This window comes from Prionailurus bengalensis, chromosome A2 (assembly GCF_016509475.1).
Source record: "Prionailurus bengalensis isolate Pbe53 chromosome A2, Fcat_Pben_1.1_paternal_pri, whole genome shotgun sequence".
NCBI lineage: Eukaryota > Metazoa > Chordata > Mammalia > Carnivora > Felidae > Prionailurus > Prionailurus bengalensis.
Window position 1 is genome coordinate 167,385,151 of NC_057348.1, and position 17,988 is coordinate 167,403,138.

Consider the following 17,988-nt stretch of genomic DNA (forward strand, 5'->3'; position numbering starts at 1 on the left):
GGGAGCTTTCCCAGCCCAATTCAGGACGCGCACGGCGCCTGCACACGGTGGCGAGGGTCTACATGCTTTCTGCCCGTGGCCGAGGCACATGACTGGGCTTCCTAGCTCGTGCAGCAAGGCGGAGGGAGGGAGGGAAGTTTCAGCTCGGAAAGGAGCAGTGAAAGAAGTAAGACTTTTTTCACAAACAGCATGACGAAAAAAGCCCAAGAAGTAAGAAACTAAGAAACAGTTTCAGCAGGTGGCAGCACAGATCAGTACACACAAACCAATTTTGTGTTTCTGTGCAGACCCAGAATGGAATGAAACAGTTCCATTCCTAGTGACATCACAAAGAATACAGTACAAAATTAGCAAAGCAAGTGTACGTGCAAGACTTGTATGCCGAAAACTGTAAAAACACTGCTGAGAGAAATCGAAGACCAAATGGGGTGGGGGAGATGGTCCATTTTCATGGTCAGAGGACTCTGTATGTCAGGATGTAGTTCTCTTCAAATTAATCCACAAATTCAGCGCAACCCCTACCAAAATCCCGGCAGTCTTTTTTTATGGAAATCGACAGGCTGATTTTAAATTCATTTGGAAATGTAAAGGTCCTAACATAGCCAAAATAATTTTGTACGAGAACAAAGTTATAGGACTTATACTCTGATTTAAAACTTACTCTAAAGCCACAGTAATCAAAGCATTGTAGTATTGGCACAAGGATAGGCCTGTTGATCAATGGAACATAATCAGGAGTTCAGAAACAAATCCTCATATTTATGGTCAGTTGACAATTCACTTGATGATACAATAGCCCTGGGACGACATCCACGTGGGAAAAAATGAGCTTAGACCTTTACCTCACACCACCGTATGTAAAAATTAGCTCAACAGGATCAGAGGCCAATAGGTAAAAACCAAAACTATAAAACTTCAAAAAGAACATAAAGCAGAAAATCTGCATGACTTTTGGATTAGACAGAGTTTTTGATTGTACACCAAGAGCATGATCCAGGAAAAAGAAATTGATAGGAAATTGGACTTCCTCAACATTAAAGCTTTTGTGCTTCAAAAATTACTATTAAGAAAATGAAAGATAAGCCACAGATTGGGAGAAAATATTTTCAAATAATACATGTAACAGTGGACTGTGTCTACTGTAGATATATAAAGAACACTTACAGCTCAGTAAGACAAACAATCGAATTTAAAAACATGGCCAAAAAAACCCCCAGGTTTTGGGGTTTATATATATCTGAAGATACATATAAATGGCCCGTAAGCAAATAAGCACATGAACAGATGTTTAACACTAGTAATCATTAGGGAAATAGAAATCAAATCCTTGAGATATTACTACACACCCACTAGAAAGACTATCATCAAAAAGAGACAGTACCAAGTGTTAGGGAGACAGTACCAAGTGTTAGGGAGTACATGGAGAAATTGGAACCCTCCTCACTGATAGAAATGTAAAATAGTAGAGCCTCTCTGAAAAAGTTTACAGTGATTTAAAAAGTTAAATGCAGAACACCTGGAATTTTACAAAAGAATGAGGCTATACTCCTACCTCATACTGTACATAAAAACGAACCCAAAATGATCAACAACCTTGATGTAGGAGCTAAAACCATAAAGGTCCTAGGAGAACACCGGTAAGTCTTCACGACCTTAGATTTGGCATTGGATTCTTAGATATGATACCAAAAGCATGAGCAACAACAACTATATATATTATATATATATGTGATATATATATAATATATATATTATATATATGTATATATATATATATATATATATATATATTGGACTTTATCAAAATCACAAACTTTGTACATCAAAAGACATTATCAAGAAAATTAAAAGACCAACCTTACAGAAGGAGAGAAAATATGCAGAAGAAATATATATGTGTGTCCAGAATATATAAAGAACTCCTCTACTCAGCAACAAAAAGACAAAGCAATTCAAAAATGGGCAAAGGACTTGAATCGACATTTCTCCAAAGAAGATACGCAAACAACCAGTAATCTCAAAAAGGTGTTTAATATCACTAATCACTAGGGAAATGCAAATCAGAACAATATTGAAATACCCTTCACATCCATCAAGAGGACTATTATTAAGCACATACAAACACACGTGCACGCGTACAGAAAACAAGTGTTGGCAAGGATATGGAGAAATTGGAACCCTTGTTCGTTGCTGGCGGGAATGTAAAAAAAGCCACTGTGGAGAATGGTTTGGTGGCACCCCAGATAGCTAAACCTAGAATTACCATATGACCCAGCAATTCTACTCTTAAGTACAGACCCAGAGGAACTGCAAGCAGGGACTGAAGCCTGTTTGCACATACATGTTCATACAGCATTATTCACGGTAGCCAAAAGGCGAAACAACCAAATGCCCATCTACAGATGAATCGGTAAACACATCCATACAGCGGGGTATTAGGAAGTCTTAAAAAGGAGCGAAGTTTGAAAAGTTATAGTAAGGATGAGTCTTGAAAACACGATGCTAAGTGAAATAAGCCAGACACAAAAGGGGCATCTGTTGTATGATTCAGCTTCAATGAAATACCTAGAATAGGCAAATTCCTGGACTCTGAAAGTAGGTTGGAGGTCACTGGGGTTGGGGGAGGGGAATGGGGACTTGCTGCCCAGTAGAGTTTCTGTTTGGAGTGATGACATTTTGGTTGGACTTAGGTGCTTGCACAACGTTATGTATGTAATTAATGTCACTGAGTTGTACACTTAAAAAACGTTTGTTTAAATGGTGAAATTTATGTCAGGTATTTTGCCACAGTCTACCCAGGCCTCTCTGTCCTCCAGGTGCCATTTCCTAAGCTTTCCTCCGAGGTAGGCCTGACGGGATAATGGAAACGGAGCATGGCTGGTGCTCCCGTGTAGATGAGCCATCGCTAAGAGCACACCTACAGAGACAGGGCGGACGGTGGCTGTCTGTAGTGGGGCATGGGATTCCTTTGAGGAAATGGGAATGTTCCAGAAGTAGATTGTGGACATGGTTGTAAAACTAAATTTGTGGACACGTTTACATAGATGAATATGTATATATTTATGTAAATATGTACATGTTCATATGTATATAAACATATGGATGTATCTCTTTACAATTAATTTCTGTTGCTGGAAATTTGAACTCTGATGTTTATGTAAAGGCACATAATACCTAAGGTCACTTTGTCCACACTATCAAGTCATAAGTTTAAAAAAATGAAATCAATGCAACCTCTTCTTTGCCAAGAAATTGTCTTGGGTTGTTTTGCATTACCCTGTCTGCACTGGAAGCTTGTACCTTTAATGATCTTAGCTATTCCAGTAAATAGGTTTTAAAATATTATCATATTCATTTTGGTGCCAATTAATGCACTTAAGATATTTTATCGATGTTATTTCTGTAGTATATTAACAATGAGGGAACAATATATAGCAATTATTTCAGTTTTAGGAAGCACTTAGCTAGATTAAAAGCTGTAAGTAGCAGATAGTACACTTAAGAATAGTGGTCTAATCGTGGGCTGGGGTGGGTTGGTAGCCATGGTCTGTGCCTTCTTGTCACAAGGGCGGGTGATAAAATGAATTTAGACCCTTAAGATCATGTCGGCCAAGTAACCATCTCTATTAGAAATAAAAACCCCAGAGTGTGCTGTTTTCAGGTCTGTGACTCTTGTGTAAATCCTTTGTTAGTTAGGGTCTGCTGCTCAGGGGAGGTGGGTTTTCAACCCGCAGAGGAGTCAGAACCCAGGCCTTTGCAGCCAGGGCCCATCCCGGGGGGGGGGGGGTGTGTTTCCCATTCTGGCCTTTGGTATTTGGGCCTTCCGGAGGTTTCTGTCCCCTCATGTACTCGTCCATCATCTCCCAGGAGCAGAATGAACGGGGTCTCCAGGGGCGCCTGCTCCTGGCTGGCTCAGGCGTGAGTCAGGGTTGTGAGTTCAGGCCCCATGTCAGGCATGGAACATACGTGGAGGAAAAGAAGGGTGTCTCTAGAGCTGGCTTCCAGCCACAAGCCAGCGCCCATCACTGTAGCGGGCGGACGAAGGTGGATCACTCTTAGCAGTCTTGCTCCGCTGTTTCTGGGAGAATCCTCCTTTTGCAATCACCTTGTTTTTAGTAAAACGTTTATTCCCGTTGTCCTAGGAGGCTATTCTGCTGACCATCCTGTGATCAAAGTCTTTTGGAGGGTTGTGGAAGGATTCACGGATGAAGAGAAGCGCAAACTGCTCAAGTTTGTAACCAGCTGCTCCCGACCCCCTCTCTTGGGGTTTAAGGTAAGGGCTCCCGTGCCGTGTGCTTTGAGCTCCAACTTGTAACCAACGAGGACGGCCCGCAGGCCCCATCTGTCCTTTGTTTTCCAGGCAGCGTAGTGCTTTTATGACCCCAGATTCCGGGGTGTTGTTACGTTAGTAGGTGTTTCAGCCAGATCAACTAAGGATTGGCCGTTACTGTATATGAAGGTGCCGGGCCCAGGGTTGACCTGTTGGTGTGGTGGGTGTGATCGTGATGGCCCGCGGACAGGCCCTGCAGGCTGGTGGGCTCACTGGAATATGAATGACCAGCGTCCTGCATCTGTGATGCATCGGAAGCTGGTTTTCCTACTGAAGGAAACACGAGCTAAAAATGTTGACGTAGTGTATTTGGGAAGAATAAGGTGTGAGTGACAGTGCACTTGACCTTTGAATAACACGGGGTTGGGGGGCACTGACGCCCCCCATGCAGTAGAAAACCCACGTATAATTTCTGACTCTTCAAAAACTTAACTACTAAATAGGCTGCTGTTGACGAGAAGCCTTCAATAACAAATGGCCAATTAACACGTGTCTCATATATATTATACATCGTACACTTACTACATAGTACGCCAGAGAAAAGAAAATTTAAAATCGTAAGAGAAGATAAGATACCTTTGTAGTACTGGCCTGTATTTATTGAAAACAATCTGCATAGAAGTGGATTCGTGCAGTTCAGACCGGTATCGTTCATGGGTCAGTGGTATATTTCTCCCTGGTTGTCCACTGTTACTTATCATTTCTGACAATTAATGATTGCCTCACATAATTCACCGTAATAGTAGTGATTAAAATTGCTTAAGGGACAGTTAGTATGTTTCCCTTATTCATTGTAAGTTAAAGCAGCATCAGTGGTCTAAGACACACAATGGTGTGTGTGTGTGTGTGTGTGTGTGTGTGTGTGTGCGTGTGCGCGCGTGTGTGTGTGCAGTACAGAAGGGTATCAATCAGATGAGCTCATGCTGTGAGACATCGAGCAGGCTTGCACCTTCCAATAACCTATGTTATTCTTTTCTTTAAATGTCTGCTTTGAAATTATTTCGAAAGTGCAGAAAAGTGAGAACTTCTGGTATGTAAATTGCACTTCAGTCAAGCTGTTTTCAAAAAATCAACATCATTAGGGGCGCCTGGCTGGCTCAGTCTAGAGCATGCGACTCTTGATCTCGGGGTTGTGAGTCCCGTGTTGGGTATAGAGCTGACTTAAAAATAAAAAGAATCTTTGGGGCTCCTGGATGGCTCAGTCAGTTAAGCGTCCAGCTCTTGATTGTGGCTCAGGTCGTGATCTCATGGTTTGTGAGTTCGAGCCCCACGTTGGGCTCTGCGCTAACAGTGCAGACCCTGCTTGGGATTCTCTCTCTCTCCCTCTATCTCTGCCCCTCCCCTGCTCACGTGCTGTCTCTCTCAAAATAAATGAACTTTTTTTTTTTTAACTTAAAAATAAAAAATCTTTAAGAACACTTGACATCAGTAGCTTCGTACAGCATCTCCATCATGCGGTTCAGAGCTGGAGCCAGCAAGTGGAGGAACAGGAGAGGGGAGGGCATGAGCACGGTGGTCTTACTGTCCACAGGACCTGAGTCGTTGACACTTCACAGTTTGGAAGCGGTGATGAGTTAGGATATGAAGATAAACCTATTTGTGAGTAGACAGTCAGTGACATCAGAACTAAAATCACCTTTCTGTCTTCCACATTATCAGAGAGGGAGAAAACAAGCATCCAAAACAAGGCAAACGGTACCAGCCACATGTAGAAAACAGATGTAGCCAGATGTAGAAAACAGCACTCAGAGTCATAAAATAGACACTTAACATTAATGAGAGAAGGCCGACCCCTTCCAACAATGAATATACATAGAATAACGCCATGTGTTAAAGGGTTTAAAAACTCTGCTGTGCACAAGCGACACACCAAAACAGTGATTCACGAAGACTCAGTGATGCTTCTGACCCGGCGTGTAAGCGCTGCCCCCGAAACAACTGTGTGAACCTGCCCTGTGGCCTTATGCGCCAGCACCGACCAGGTACCAAACCAGGCAAACCGCCTGAAGGAAACGTGGCTTTGCTTCTTGGTTCCTCCTGGGCGTGTCGTGGAGTGTGGGGCTGTTGCGTGTGGGGGCCCACAGAGCAGGAAGAATGCAGGGGGCGGTGCACAAGTGCATGGACCCCTCGGACCCCGGAGAGGGTGTTCACTGGACCGAGTTTTATCATCATCTGGTGATGGAAACAGTTCTATAAACGAAATTCTCCATATGAAGATCGTAATACCGTTACGTAGTTTTATCGGTAACATTCATTATGAGAAACCAGGCTTCTAGTATCTTCCAGTTTCTAAATGACCCCCACACCTAGAGGTAAAAAAAAATTAAGCACCTACTTTCATGAAGGGAAGTTTGGAGGACCTGCTCCCATCAAAACTGAGTGGAGGACCCAGAGATTTCTGCCAGCGCCTGGTTAATTAGTCCCAGGCCAGTAAAAATTAGGGGTCTTGCTGGAAGAGGAAGGTTCGGAAGATTCCAGCCATTTTAGCAGCCAGTGCGGGAGTCTGCGTAAAAGGCCTGTGGGAGCGCTGCAGGTTGGAGGAGGAGTGTGGGCCTTATGTTGGCTTTTGAATCCCAAATAGTGAAAACCCCCTTGTCCCCTGTTGGGGACCCCACACAGTCATAACTGAGTTGTCACTGTCACGTGAGTGTTACTTGTGGAAGTTATGAGACAGTCTTCCTATCTTGGATTTTTTTCAATGATCTAAAGCCTATTAAATGTAGAATTTAATATAGAGTTTTCAAACATCTTTGCAGCCATCATAAGTTAGACTCCACAGTTGGAAGAAGTCACCTTGCTGTGTGCGCTCTCCAGTTGGGCCGCGTGCCCGGGGAGGCTGGCGGGACTCGGGTGGGGGAGGAGGGCGGCCCGCGGGTGGAGGACCGCGAGGCAGAGGCGGACGTGCGTGATTTACAGGTCACGAGACTCCTTAGCGCCGGCTTAGCGGCAGAGAACAGCGCCTGCTAAAGCTAATTAAAGTTGAATATGTTCAGTGAGTGCGATGGCTACAGACAAAAAGGTCATTACAGCGCTGTAGAAAATTGTTAAGTTGCCATCAGGCCACATAACAAATTGATGGTTTTTCTTACTCTGAATTAATGCAAATTCCCGTTGTGCTCTATTTAATAATGCACGAAATAGTGCCCTTGACTCAGATTGCAGTGAAGAACTTCTTTTTTTTTTTTTTTTTTTTTACTTTTAAGACTCCAAGTGGGAAATTCAATTAGCATTCTGAACGGAAAGCCAAACCGGGACCTTTTACTCCAAATGCCCTTGAGCTCTTCCCGCCCAGGCCGTTGCTCGCCCTCCTTCCCCGCGCCTGCCCTCCTGTCTCACCGTGTGATGCTTTCGTCGCAGTTTATTCAAGCATTGCAGAAAATTATTGTCCTCAATGCACTCAAAAGGCTAAATAATGAATGTAACATCCTTTCTGTTTCTCTTTTGGATCCTGTTTTGACACTTTTATGAGACACTTAAAATAGCATATGAACTGTAATTGTTGTATTATTTTTTTTGAACTGTAATTGTTTTAAAAGACAGTGGTTTTTAGCACATACCGTATGCCACGTATACTGTTTGAATAAGCGCTTTTTTTTTTTAACATTTATTTATTTTTGAGAGACAGAGTGCGAGTGGGGGGAGGGCAGAGAGAGAGGGAGGCACAGAATCCGAAGCAGGCTCCGGGCTCCGAGCTGTCAGCACAGAGCCTGATGTGAGGCCTGAACTCACAAACCGTGAGATTATGACCTGAGCTGAGATCAAGAATCGGACGCTTAAAGACTGAGCCACCCGGGCACCCCTTAAAATTTTTTTAATGTTTATTCATTTTTGAGAGAGAGAGAGAGAGAGAGAGAGACAGAGCATGAGCAGGGGAGGGGCAGAGAGAGAGGGAGACACAATCCGAAGCAGGCTCCGGGTGCCGAGCGGTCAGCGCAGGGCCCGACGCGAGGCTCAGTCTCACGGACCGTGACGTCATGACCTGAGCTGAAGTCGGATGCTCAACCGACTGAGCCCCCCAGGCTCCCTAAACGAAGTTCTTCATTGAACAGTGGAGAGATGTCCAGGGGCTGATTGGTAAGAAGCGTGTAAGTCTCCATCCGGTGTTCTGTGGGCTGTTCTCTTAACCCGGTTTTGCCCACGTCGTAAAATACACACTAAATTCAACATATAAACGAAACGAAACCAGCTGGAACGCAATTTGGGCCAGTTGGGTGCCTGTCGTGCTGGGTGACATGGTCTCCCCGTCAGAGGAGGGACACGGTTCCAATTTTGCTCGCTCGTTTCCACTACAGTGTTGGTAGGTAATTATTTTTTGTACTGTTTGACCATAATTCTTAAATATAATTTAAGCTGATTGTGTGCTCAGTCACGTAGGCCTTTTTTTCACTCAGCGTTACATCAGGGTCATTTTTCCTCATATTAAGTCATCTTTGAAATATTTTTAATAAACGTCCTAATGTCCAATCATGTGAATTTGCCACAGTTTACTTCCTGTTCCATCAGTTGTTTACAAGCCTTGCTTCCTACTGGTGTGGGGACCATCTTCATGCATAAACCTCCGTCCAGGTCTGCGACCGCTGGTGCACAATACAGTCCTGGGGGTGGAGGTCACGGGATGTGGGTGTGTAGGCGCCAGACTGCCCTTCACGGACCGTTACGCAGGTCATGGCCTGGAGAGGAGGGTTCAGAGAAGGTGCCAGTGGGTGTGCACGTGATCAGGGGCCGGGTCGTACGTCTGCCTGGGTGCTGGCATTGGAAGCACAGGCTCTCTTGTCACAGCTCTGGGGAGGGAGGAAGGGCACTGACCCGGAGCTGAAACCACCCTGGTTCTGGACGACCCCCCCCCCCCCCGCCCCGGCAACCGTGTGGGTAGGCCGCCGTTTTGCTTTCTGGGCCCCGTGTTCTGCACCGGGGCAGAGGGGGTACGGCACACCGGGTGTCTGGAATCCTGTAGTCATGGAGCGCGAAAGCCACGCGTGCCCGAGAGTTAGCAGATTCAGGCTTTTGGGATGAAGACCGTCTCCACGTCTTCGCGTCCGCGCTGGAGGAGAACACGGGAGGCCCGGCCTATGTGTGATGAATGTCTGTGTATAAGAGAAGGAGGGAACCCCCGGTCATTTGCAGCCAGCGAAGGATTGGCATTTCCAGAGGTCTCACGCTCAGCCTGCCTGGTCAGTTTAGCCTGCAGATACGCCTGCACAGGTGTGAAATAACTGAAGCACGTGCTTATTCACAACATCAGTATTTGTAAAAATAAGGAAATGAGTAATGCCCATCAACGAATTGCTGCATACATCTAGTGCAACACTGTGCAGCCTCAGAAGCAGGAAGCTGGATCGATACAGAAAGATCGTAAAGACACATTATCAAGGGAAGACTTACACACGACACCGTACGTACGCATTGTGTTAACGTTTCATTTTTTTTATGTACCTATTTAATTTTTTTGATGTTTATTTATTGAGAGACAGAGAGACATAGAGCATGCGCAGGGGAGGGGCAGAGAGAGGGGAGACACAGAATCCGACGCAGGCTCCAGGCTCCGAGCTGTCAGCACAGAGCCCGATGTGGGGCTCAAACCCACAAACCATGATCGGGAGATCATGACCCGAGCCAAAGTCGGACGCTCAACCGACTGAGCCACCCAGGCGCCCAACATTTCATAGTTTTTAAATGGGGAGGGAGAAATTTTTTTAAGTAGGCTCCACACCCAGCATGAAGCCTAATAACATGGGGCTTGAACTCACGACCCCAAGATCAAGATCTGAGCTGAGATCAAGAGTCAGATGCTTAACCAACTGACCACCCAGGCACGCTGAAAAATTTTTTTTCTATTTATTCTTTTTCAAATTTTTATGTATTCTTATTTTTTTTTAACGTTTATTTTTTGAGAGACAGAGCTTGAGCAGGGGAGGGGCAGAGAGAGAGAGGGAGTCACAGAATCCGAAGCAGGCTCCAGGCTCTCAGCTGTCAGACGGAGCCCGACGTGGGGCTTGAACTCATGGACTGTGAGGTCATGACCTGAGCTGAAGTCGGATGCTTAACCGACTGAGCCACCCAGGCGCCCCTTCAAATTTTTATTTAGATTCTAGTCAGTTAACTTATCGTGCAATATTGGTTTCAAAAGTAGAATTCAGTGATTCCTCACTCACATACCACACCCAGTGCTCAGCACAAGCGCCCTCCTTACACCCATCCCCCATCCAGCCCATCCCCCACCCATCAGTTTGTTCTCTACGGTGGAGGGCCTCTTATGGTTTGTGTCCCTTTCTCTTTTTTTTTCCTTTCTTTCCCCCTCCCATATGTTCATCTGTTGTGTTTCTTAAATTCCACATAGGAGTGAAGTCATATGGCATCTTTCTCTGACTGACTTATTTTTCTTAGCATGAAACACTAGCTCCAGCCACATGGTTGCAAATGGCAAGATTTCATTTTTTATGGCTGAGTAGTAGTCCATTGTGTGTGTGTGTGTGTGTATACACACACACACACATACACCACATTTTCTTTATCCATTCACCAGTGGGTGAGCGTTTGGGTTGCTTCCATAGTTTGGCTGTTGTTGATAGTGCTGCTATAAACATTGGGGTGCATGTACCCCTTTCAAATCTGTATTTTTGTATCCTTTGCATAAATACCTATTAGTGCAATTGCCGGGTCGCAGGGTAGTTCTGTTTTTAACTTTTTGAGGACCCTCCACACTGTTTTCCAGAGTGGCTGCACCAATCTGCATTGCCACCAACAGTGTAACGTCGTTCCCGTTTCTCCACATCCTCACCAACACCTGTTGTTTCTTGTGTTTTCGTGTTTCTTTGATTTTGGCCACTCTGACAGGTGTGAGGGGGTTATCTCATTGTGGGTTTGATTGGTATTTCCCTGATGATGAGTGATGTTGAGCATCTTTTTATGTCTGTTGGCCATCTGGATGTCTTCTTTGGAAAAGTGTCTGTTCATGTCTTCTGCCCATTTCGTCACTGGATTATTTGGTTTTGGGGGGTATTAAGTTTGAAAAGTTCTTTATAGATTTTGGAGAAAATATTTTCTTGTATATGCACTAATCTCTGTGGGATAATACTTAAGACCCCCAAATATTACTGCTCAGGGGACGGGGGCTGGGCAGCTGGGACAGCAGGATGAGAATGTTTACACCGTGCCTTAAAAAATAACCAGAGTGACATCATCAGGTCTAAAAAATAATCACATTAATCCCCTGGTACCGTCAGTGCTCCCGGTACAAACAAGCCCCGGGCCGTCCGCCGTGCTTGCTTGGTGCCTGGCTTGGCTCTTTTCTCTTTCTGGTCTGTGCCGTCTGCCTCCCTCTCGTCTGGCACTTTGTGGTGTGATTACTGGAGGAGCTGGGTCGTTCCTCCTGCGTCTCGTTAGGGGTTGTGAGAGGTCTCATCAGCTTCCAGATCTGAGTTTTCCTCTTTTGGCGGTAACGTTGCATAGAGGATGTCCACTCTATGTTTTCCGACTTGAGCGCCACGGATCCGGTGCCGGGGAGTCAGCGGTGCACGGTGCTGAGACCGGCGTGCGCGCCTGGGGTCGCTGGTTTGGCCGTCTGTCACAGAGGCCACTTGTGGGCACTCCCTGGATCCATTCCTGGCTTTTTTTTCTTTTTTAGTGTGTCTTTATTTAGAGAGAGAGAGAGAAAGTGAGAAGAGCACGCACACACGCACATGCAAGCGGGGAAGGGGCAGAGGGAGCATCCCAGCAGACTCCAGGCTGTGCTGTCAGCCCAGAGCCTGACGCGGGGCTCGTTCGAACTCACAAACCGCGAGATCACGACCTGAGCTGAAATCGAGTCAGACACCCATCCAGCCGAGCCATCCGGGTGCCCCTGAATCCACTCTGTAACGTAGGGGTGTGGCCGCGCTGCCCGGGCGCCCCGGAGTCTACTCTGTAACCAGGAGTGAGACAACTGCATCAGCTGTATTTCCGCTGCCTCATCTGTTCACTTATTAGCTGGAATTTTCTATAAAGAAAAACTTCATTTTTTCTCTTCAACTGTCTGGTTCCCCTGTGAACAAGTCACGATCACCCTTCAGCTTCCAGTGTTCGGAATATCGAGTGGGTGAGCCCACATCTCCTACAGGCAGGTGTACCTCTGGTTCCTTCACTACCACGGTGCACGCTCGGGCTTTAAGTGTTCTGCGTTTCAGGCTGTTGCTGTCATTCTTTTTGATATTCAGAGTGCCCTCCTGTGGGCGGGGGTGCCTTCAGGTGGGCCCTTTAACCCACGGAGTTCGGGGAGGCTTTCTTGCTTTCTGGTGTGACAGACGGTGACATGTGTCATGTGCGCTTCTGGGCTCCACGTGGAATCCAGATTTCCCCCAGGAGGCCTGGCTCCTTTCAGTGAGAAATGGGACTGTAGAGACCAAACCTGCGTGCTTAGTCTGTTCCTTGTCACACATGGGGGTTGTTTGCGGCCTTTGCAAGGGACAGTTAGGAAATGGTGTTTTTTTCCCCTGAAGAGAAACATGTATCCCAAGTTCAAACCGAGACTTCCAGTTCAAATGTCGGCTTGTATTTGATTTTATATTTACATCTTGTTTTGCCACTGACAATCTTGGTTTCAGTTCTCTCCTTGGCTTCATCTCCTGGTGAGTCCCAGGACCGCACAGTTACAGTCCTTTGTGCCTGTGCACTACTTACGTGTAACACGACCGCGGCTTTGGAACCACACTCGGGATGATGCCTCCCTTCGTAACAAAGCCGTCAGTGCACAGGCTCATTGTTTCATTTTGCTTTTGGTATTTAGACGTTGTCCCCCCCCCCCCCCGTTTTTTTAAATGTTTATTTATTTTGAGAGAAAGAGTGGGGGGTGGGCAGGGGAAGAATCCCAAGCAGGCTCCATGCTCATCGAAGACCTGACACAGGACTTGACCCCACGACCCTGAGATCATGGCCTGAGTGGAAATCAAGAGTCAGACGCTCAACCGACTGAGCCACCCAGCGCCCCTTTCTCTCCCCTTTTGAGTGAATTTGTTTCTTGGGGGTTTGTTTGTTTTGTTTTGTTTTGTTTTGTTTTTGAGTGAATTTGGTCCTTGTTTTCTGTTACCCCATCCACGTGTCCGTCCTGCCTGCCTGCAGAGTGTGCTGGTCTGGAGAAGACCGCCCCCCCCACCCCCTCCCTGCCCCGGGTGCCTTCTTTCCCACATTTCCACAGAAACAAACAGGCCTCTGTATTCAAGTCTTCACCCTCTTAGCTTCTTGAATTTCAAACAGATTTTCAAAAGACCGAAACACAATGCCTTAGAGGCCCTATTTACCGAACAGGTTATTTTTCCCATGAATGAGCGCTATTCTCGTCCTGTTCCCTGCACGGAGTGTAGTCTGGGGTGCGGTGAAACACCAAAAGTCTTTTGGGGAAGTGTGACCACAGCAGCTTTTTACTGTTTGAAGCAGGTGAGTTTTGTGTGCTTTTTAAGACATTCATTCAACAGCCTGCCTGTTAAAGCCGCCCCGTGCACCCCTGTCTTTTCAGGAGCTGTACCCCGCGTTCTGCATTCACAACGGAGGCTCTGACCTCGAGCGGCTCCCCACGGCCAGCACCTGCATGAACCTGCTGAAGCTGCCCGAGTTCTACGACGAGACGCTTCTGCGCAGTAAGCTTCTCTACGCTATCGAATGTGCTGCTGGCTTCGAGCTGAGCTGAGCGGAGGCCGGAACTGACCCTCTGCAGAGAACCGACCGGGGCCCGCAGCACAGGCAGCACCCCCCGGCCGCCGAGGGCGCTGGGGCCGGGCTCCCGCAGCTCTCCGCGTACCCCCATCCCTCATTCCACCCCCTCCATTGTCTAGATGGTCCAGTAAGTCACGGTCACTTACTTAGACGGACACTGCTTTTCAGATAACTTAGAATAACAAGGGTTACGTGCCATGCGGCTACGTTAGTAATTTGCCAACAAGAGCACAGTTTTAAGACTAGTGGCGACTCAGTGAAATTAACCAAAGATGAAGCTTTGGCTTTGCTGGTGGACTCGAGCCTCCCTCCGCCGGCGGGGCTCCTGGCGGGGCTCTTGGAGGGCGGCGCGTGCTCCGTCCGCAGAGACGTGGGGTCTGAGACGTGGAGACGTCACTCTCAGGGCCCGCTGCTTCTCGTGTGGCTGAATTGTTTACAATCCTAATTGTTAAAACGAAAGGCATTTTCTCTCCTGCTGCCTTTTCCCAAAGTGGTTAGGTCTGGAAAATACACAACGTGATAATATTTTATTTGTGCTGTTTAAGCCATTCCCCTGCACGGGACTAGCATGCTTGTTTCGGGGTACCAAGGACCGCGCCGTGGTGGCTTGGGTGCTCCCGTGTGTGGGTGTGTGCGAGGGGACGTTCGTCCCTCTTCCCTTCCTGGCTGCACGCTGTGGCGGGAGAGCTCCCGGGAGAGGGGAGGGTCTCGTCCAGGCCCCACGGCACGCGTGGCCTCTGAGAAGTGGCGACGTGGGGAGAACAGACACTGGCATCGGAGTCACTTGAACCAAAGGGGCGGCTGCGGCTTTGCACTCAGTGTGGCCCCCTGTGGCCGGGCCATCCGCGGCCCACCGCCCTCCTACCCCGGGGCACGCGCCCCCCTCCCGGATGCGTGGGGTAATGCGCCGCCTGCGCCCTCCCCTGCGCCCTCCGCTTCTCGAAGGTGCTGCTTCTGGAGGAAGACCGGCCGGTCCCACGCGGGCCCGGGGGAGGGGTGTCGGTAACTCTCTCTTAAAAAGGCACTTTATCGGGACCTTCCTTGTTGCTGGGTGATTCCGGTCTCTGAAAACGAGTGCGTCAGAGCGGCCCTCCCTCCCAACCAGGGGAGCAGGGGAGCGGTGGGGGTGTGGAGGGGAGTGTGGAGGGGGGAGTGGAGGGCCCAGTGGCTACTCCCCCCCCCCCCCCAGCATTTCCTGTCACCGGGGCTGGGGGCCGTGCTGTGGAAGTGACCAGAATTAGCAATATGCTTTTAAATGCGGGGAAACTGAATGACACTTTTAAGACAATGACCATATCAAAACAAAATGTATAATTTCGTAATTTGAATAATAAATTAAGTGTTTAAATGCTATTTGTAGTCTTGATATACAGAAATAAAATAATTAGGGTTTGTCCTTGGTTTTATTTTTATTTCAGGTTGGTTTATGGTGAATGTTCTGTATCTTCTTTACGTATTAATTTGTGTATTTTATTATCCGTATTTTGAAAATGGATTATCTGGGACTGAGGGGGATGGGCAGTTCTACTTCCTTGGGTTTTTTTTCTCAGCTGCTCTGAGCTTATTTATTTGTATGTTCCAGTGGTTACATATTTGCATTAAATGTTTTCCCCAAGATTGTGTTGGAGTCCACCGAAGTCATTGTGATCACTTGTGGTCTGCCCTGCTGAAACGACCAAGATCCTCAGTATGCGCTGGTTTTGTCACGGACGTTTGAATGGCGCCAGGTGACCCGCGTGACAGCAGCCTGTGATCGTTCCCGCGAACCCGGTAGAGTCCGCAGGAGCGCCTGCCGTCGGAACGCACCGAGAGGCTCTGGCAGACGGACCTGTGACGGCCCTTCCCGCGGCCCCCGGCGACCTGACTGCACAGCCCCCTGCCTGGGAGTGACCGCCACCTTCCCAGCCTCTTGGTGGGCCGAAGAGGACGTTGTTGAGAAAAATCATACCTGAGGCAACACTCTCCTTGCTCTGCTGTACTTTGTGCACACTGCTGGTAGCTCTGCGCACGAACCTGAACGTCGAGTCCCCGGGGGGTTGGGCCAGGCACTTCTCACAAGCTGTCGCCTGCAGGTGGATTTTAGCCGGTAACCTAAAAGGGCACCGAGTTATGGCTGCACAGATGGCCAAAGCTTGGGAAGATCTGTTTAAAGAAAATTAAGATCACGTGTTGCTAGTTTCTCGTGGCTGCCATAATGTGACCACAGACGGGTGCCCGTAACAACATCTGTTCTCGGTGCTGGAGGCCCGGAGGCTCCCTGTGGGGAGGAATCTGTTCTTTGCCTCTTCCCCCTTCTGGTGGCTGCTGACGCCCCCGGGCTGACGTCACATCTTCTGCCCGCGTCAAATCTCTGTCTGCGTTTCTCCTCTATGGACGCTGGTCCAGTGGAATTAGGGCCCCAGGATCAGCCAGCGACCTCAAGATCCTCGATTACATCTGCAAAGACCTTTTTATCCAAGTAGTGTCCATTCACAGGTTCTAGGGGACATGAGCCTCTGTTGGAAGCCGAGAGGCGAAGTTCACCACGCTGTCCGACAGGCGGAGCAGCACGGTGGACGTGCCCTTTAACTTGAAAGTTGGGAACCTCTAACTCCCGCGTGGCCGTGGCCCCCAGAGCCCTGCGCAAGTCCGTCCTTTGCCATCAGGGAGTGCAGGGTCACACTGGATCGGTGTTACCCAGACTGGAACGAGGTGATCCAGGGAGGAACTCACAAGTCTGCATCTTTTCTAAGCTAATTTATTCATTTTGAGGGTGAGAAAGTGTGAGCAGGAGAGGGGCAGAGAGAATCCCAGGCAGGCTCCGAGCTGTCCGTGCAGAGCCCGATGCGGGGCTCGAACCCACAACCCCGAGATCGTGACCTGAGCTGAAATCAAGAGTCAGACGCTCAACCGACTGAGCCACCCAGGCACCCCCCCCAAGTCTGCATTTTTAAAGGGTCCCAGTCCTTCCTGGGAGGCTATTGGAAAATGATTACGCAGCCTCAGACACTCCTGAGCGGCCAAGACCCTCCTGTCTGGTGCCGCCGCAAGTCGGAACCGACATGCGTAGAGTCTGTGTCCGCTGTCCTGGGCAGTACCGGGCTCTCTGCTGCTGGGGCAGGTCCGTTCCCTCCAGCTCAGGGGCCCCAGCCAGGGCTCCGAAGGATGGGCACGGTCCCCCTGTGTCCCACCACCCCCGCCGCAGGCACACAGGAGGAGGGTCTCCAGGGATTCCGGGCCAGACCTTGTGTCTGTGTCCAGCAGCAGCTCCCCGCTTGGCTTCCGGGTCGGCCTCCCAGACCCCGTGGGCCCAGGACACCTGCTGAACCCGCAGCCGGGCCCCGGATCATCGGCCCCCCCCCCTCCCCCTCCCCCTCCCCCTCCCCACACTGCCGCCCCACGCACCCTGCCAGCTCTCCTCCCAGAACCGCCAAGCTGAGGACCTCTTGCCATGTTCTGCCACCTCGCTGTTCTCTGCTGTGGCCTCAGGTTTGCCTGGATGTGAGGTGCCTCCCGGCGTCCCCCTACTTCTGCCCTCACTCCCCTCCAGTCGCCGAAGAAGACCCCGGATCCTCAGCCGGTCTTTGTCGTCAGTGCGGGTGGGACTTTCTGGCGTCTCCCAGCAAGAGCCGCCACTAACACCCAGATCCCTCTCTCTCGCTGACTGGGCCCCACCGGCGGCTTTGGTTTCCTTCCCTGGCCTCGGGGCCTTTGCTCTCGCTCCCTAAGCATGAAGTTCTTCCCACAGACGCTCGGGTGGCTCCCCCCTCACCTTCCTCAGGCAGTTCTTGGCTCGGTGTCCCTTTCCTTCCCCAACCCCTCTCCGTCCCCATCATGACCTTTGGTGATGCATAGCTTCCTCAGTGGCACTGGTTTCATTTTCGTCTAAACTGCTGTATCCCAGCGCCTAGAATAACGCCTAGCGCACAGGTGCTCAGTAATTGTTGAGTGAACTTGCTTCACGAAGGAAGAAAGGGTTTGCTAACCACAGTAAG

At 48.7% G+C, this 17,988-nt stretch overlaps 1 protein-coding gene across 2 annotated transcripts in view; it reads left to right on the forward strand.

Moving 5' to 3' along the window:
• Window positions 1-15,410, forward strand: part of UBE3C (ubiquitin protein ligase E3C) — a 120,754-nt gene extending 105,344 nt beyond the window's left edge. For both annotated transcript variants that reach the window (XM_043590036.1, XM_043590034.1), the window contains 2 exons: window positions 4,143-4,273; window positions 13,818-15,410. In XM_043590036.1, coding sequence (XP_043445971.1) covers window positions 4,143-4,273; window positions 13,818-13,988 — 302 coding nt within the window. In that variant the 3' untranslated portion in view covers window positions 13,989-15,410. The remainder of the gene's footprint in view (window positions 1-4,142; window positions 4,274-13,817) is intronic.
• The last annotated feature ends 2,578 nt before the right edge of the window (window positions 15,411-17,988 follow it).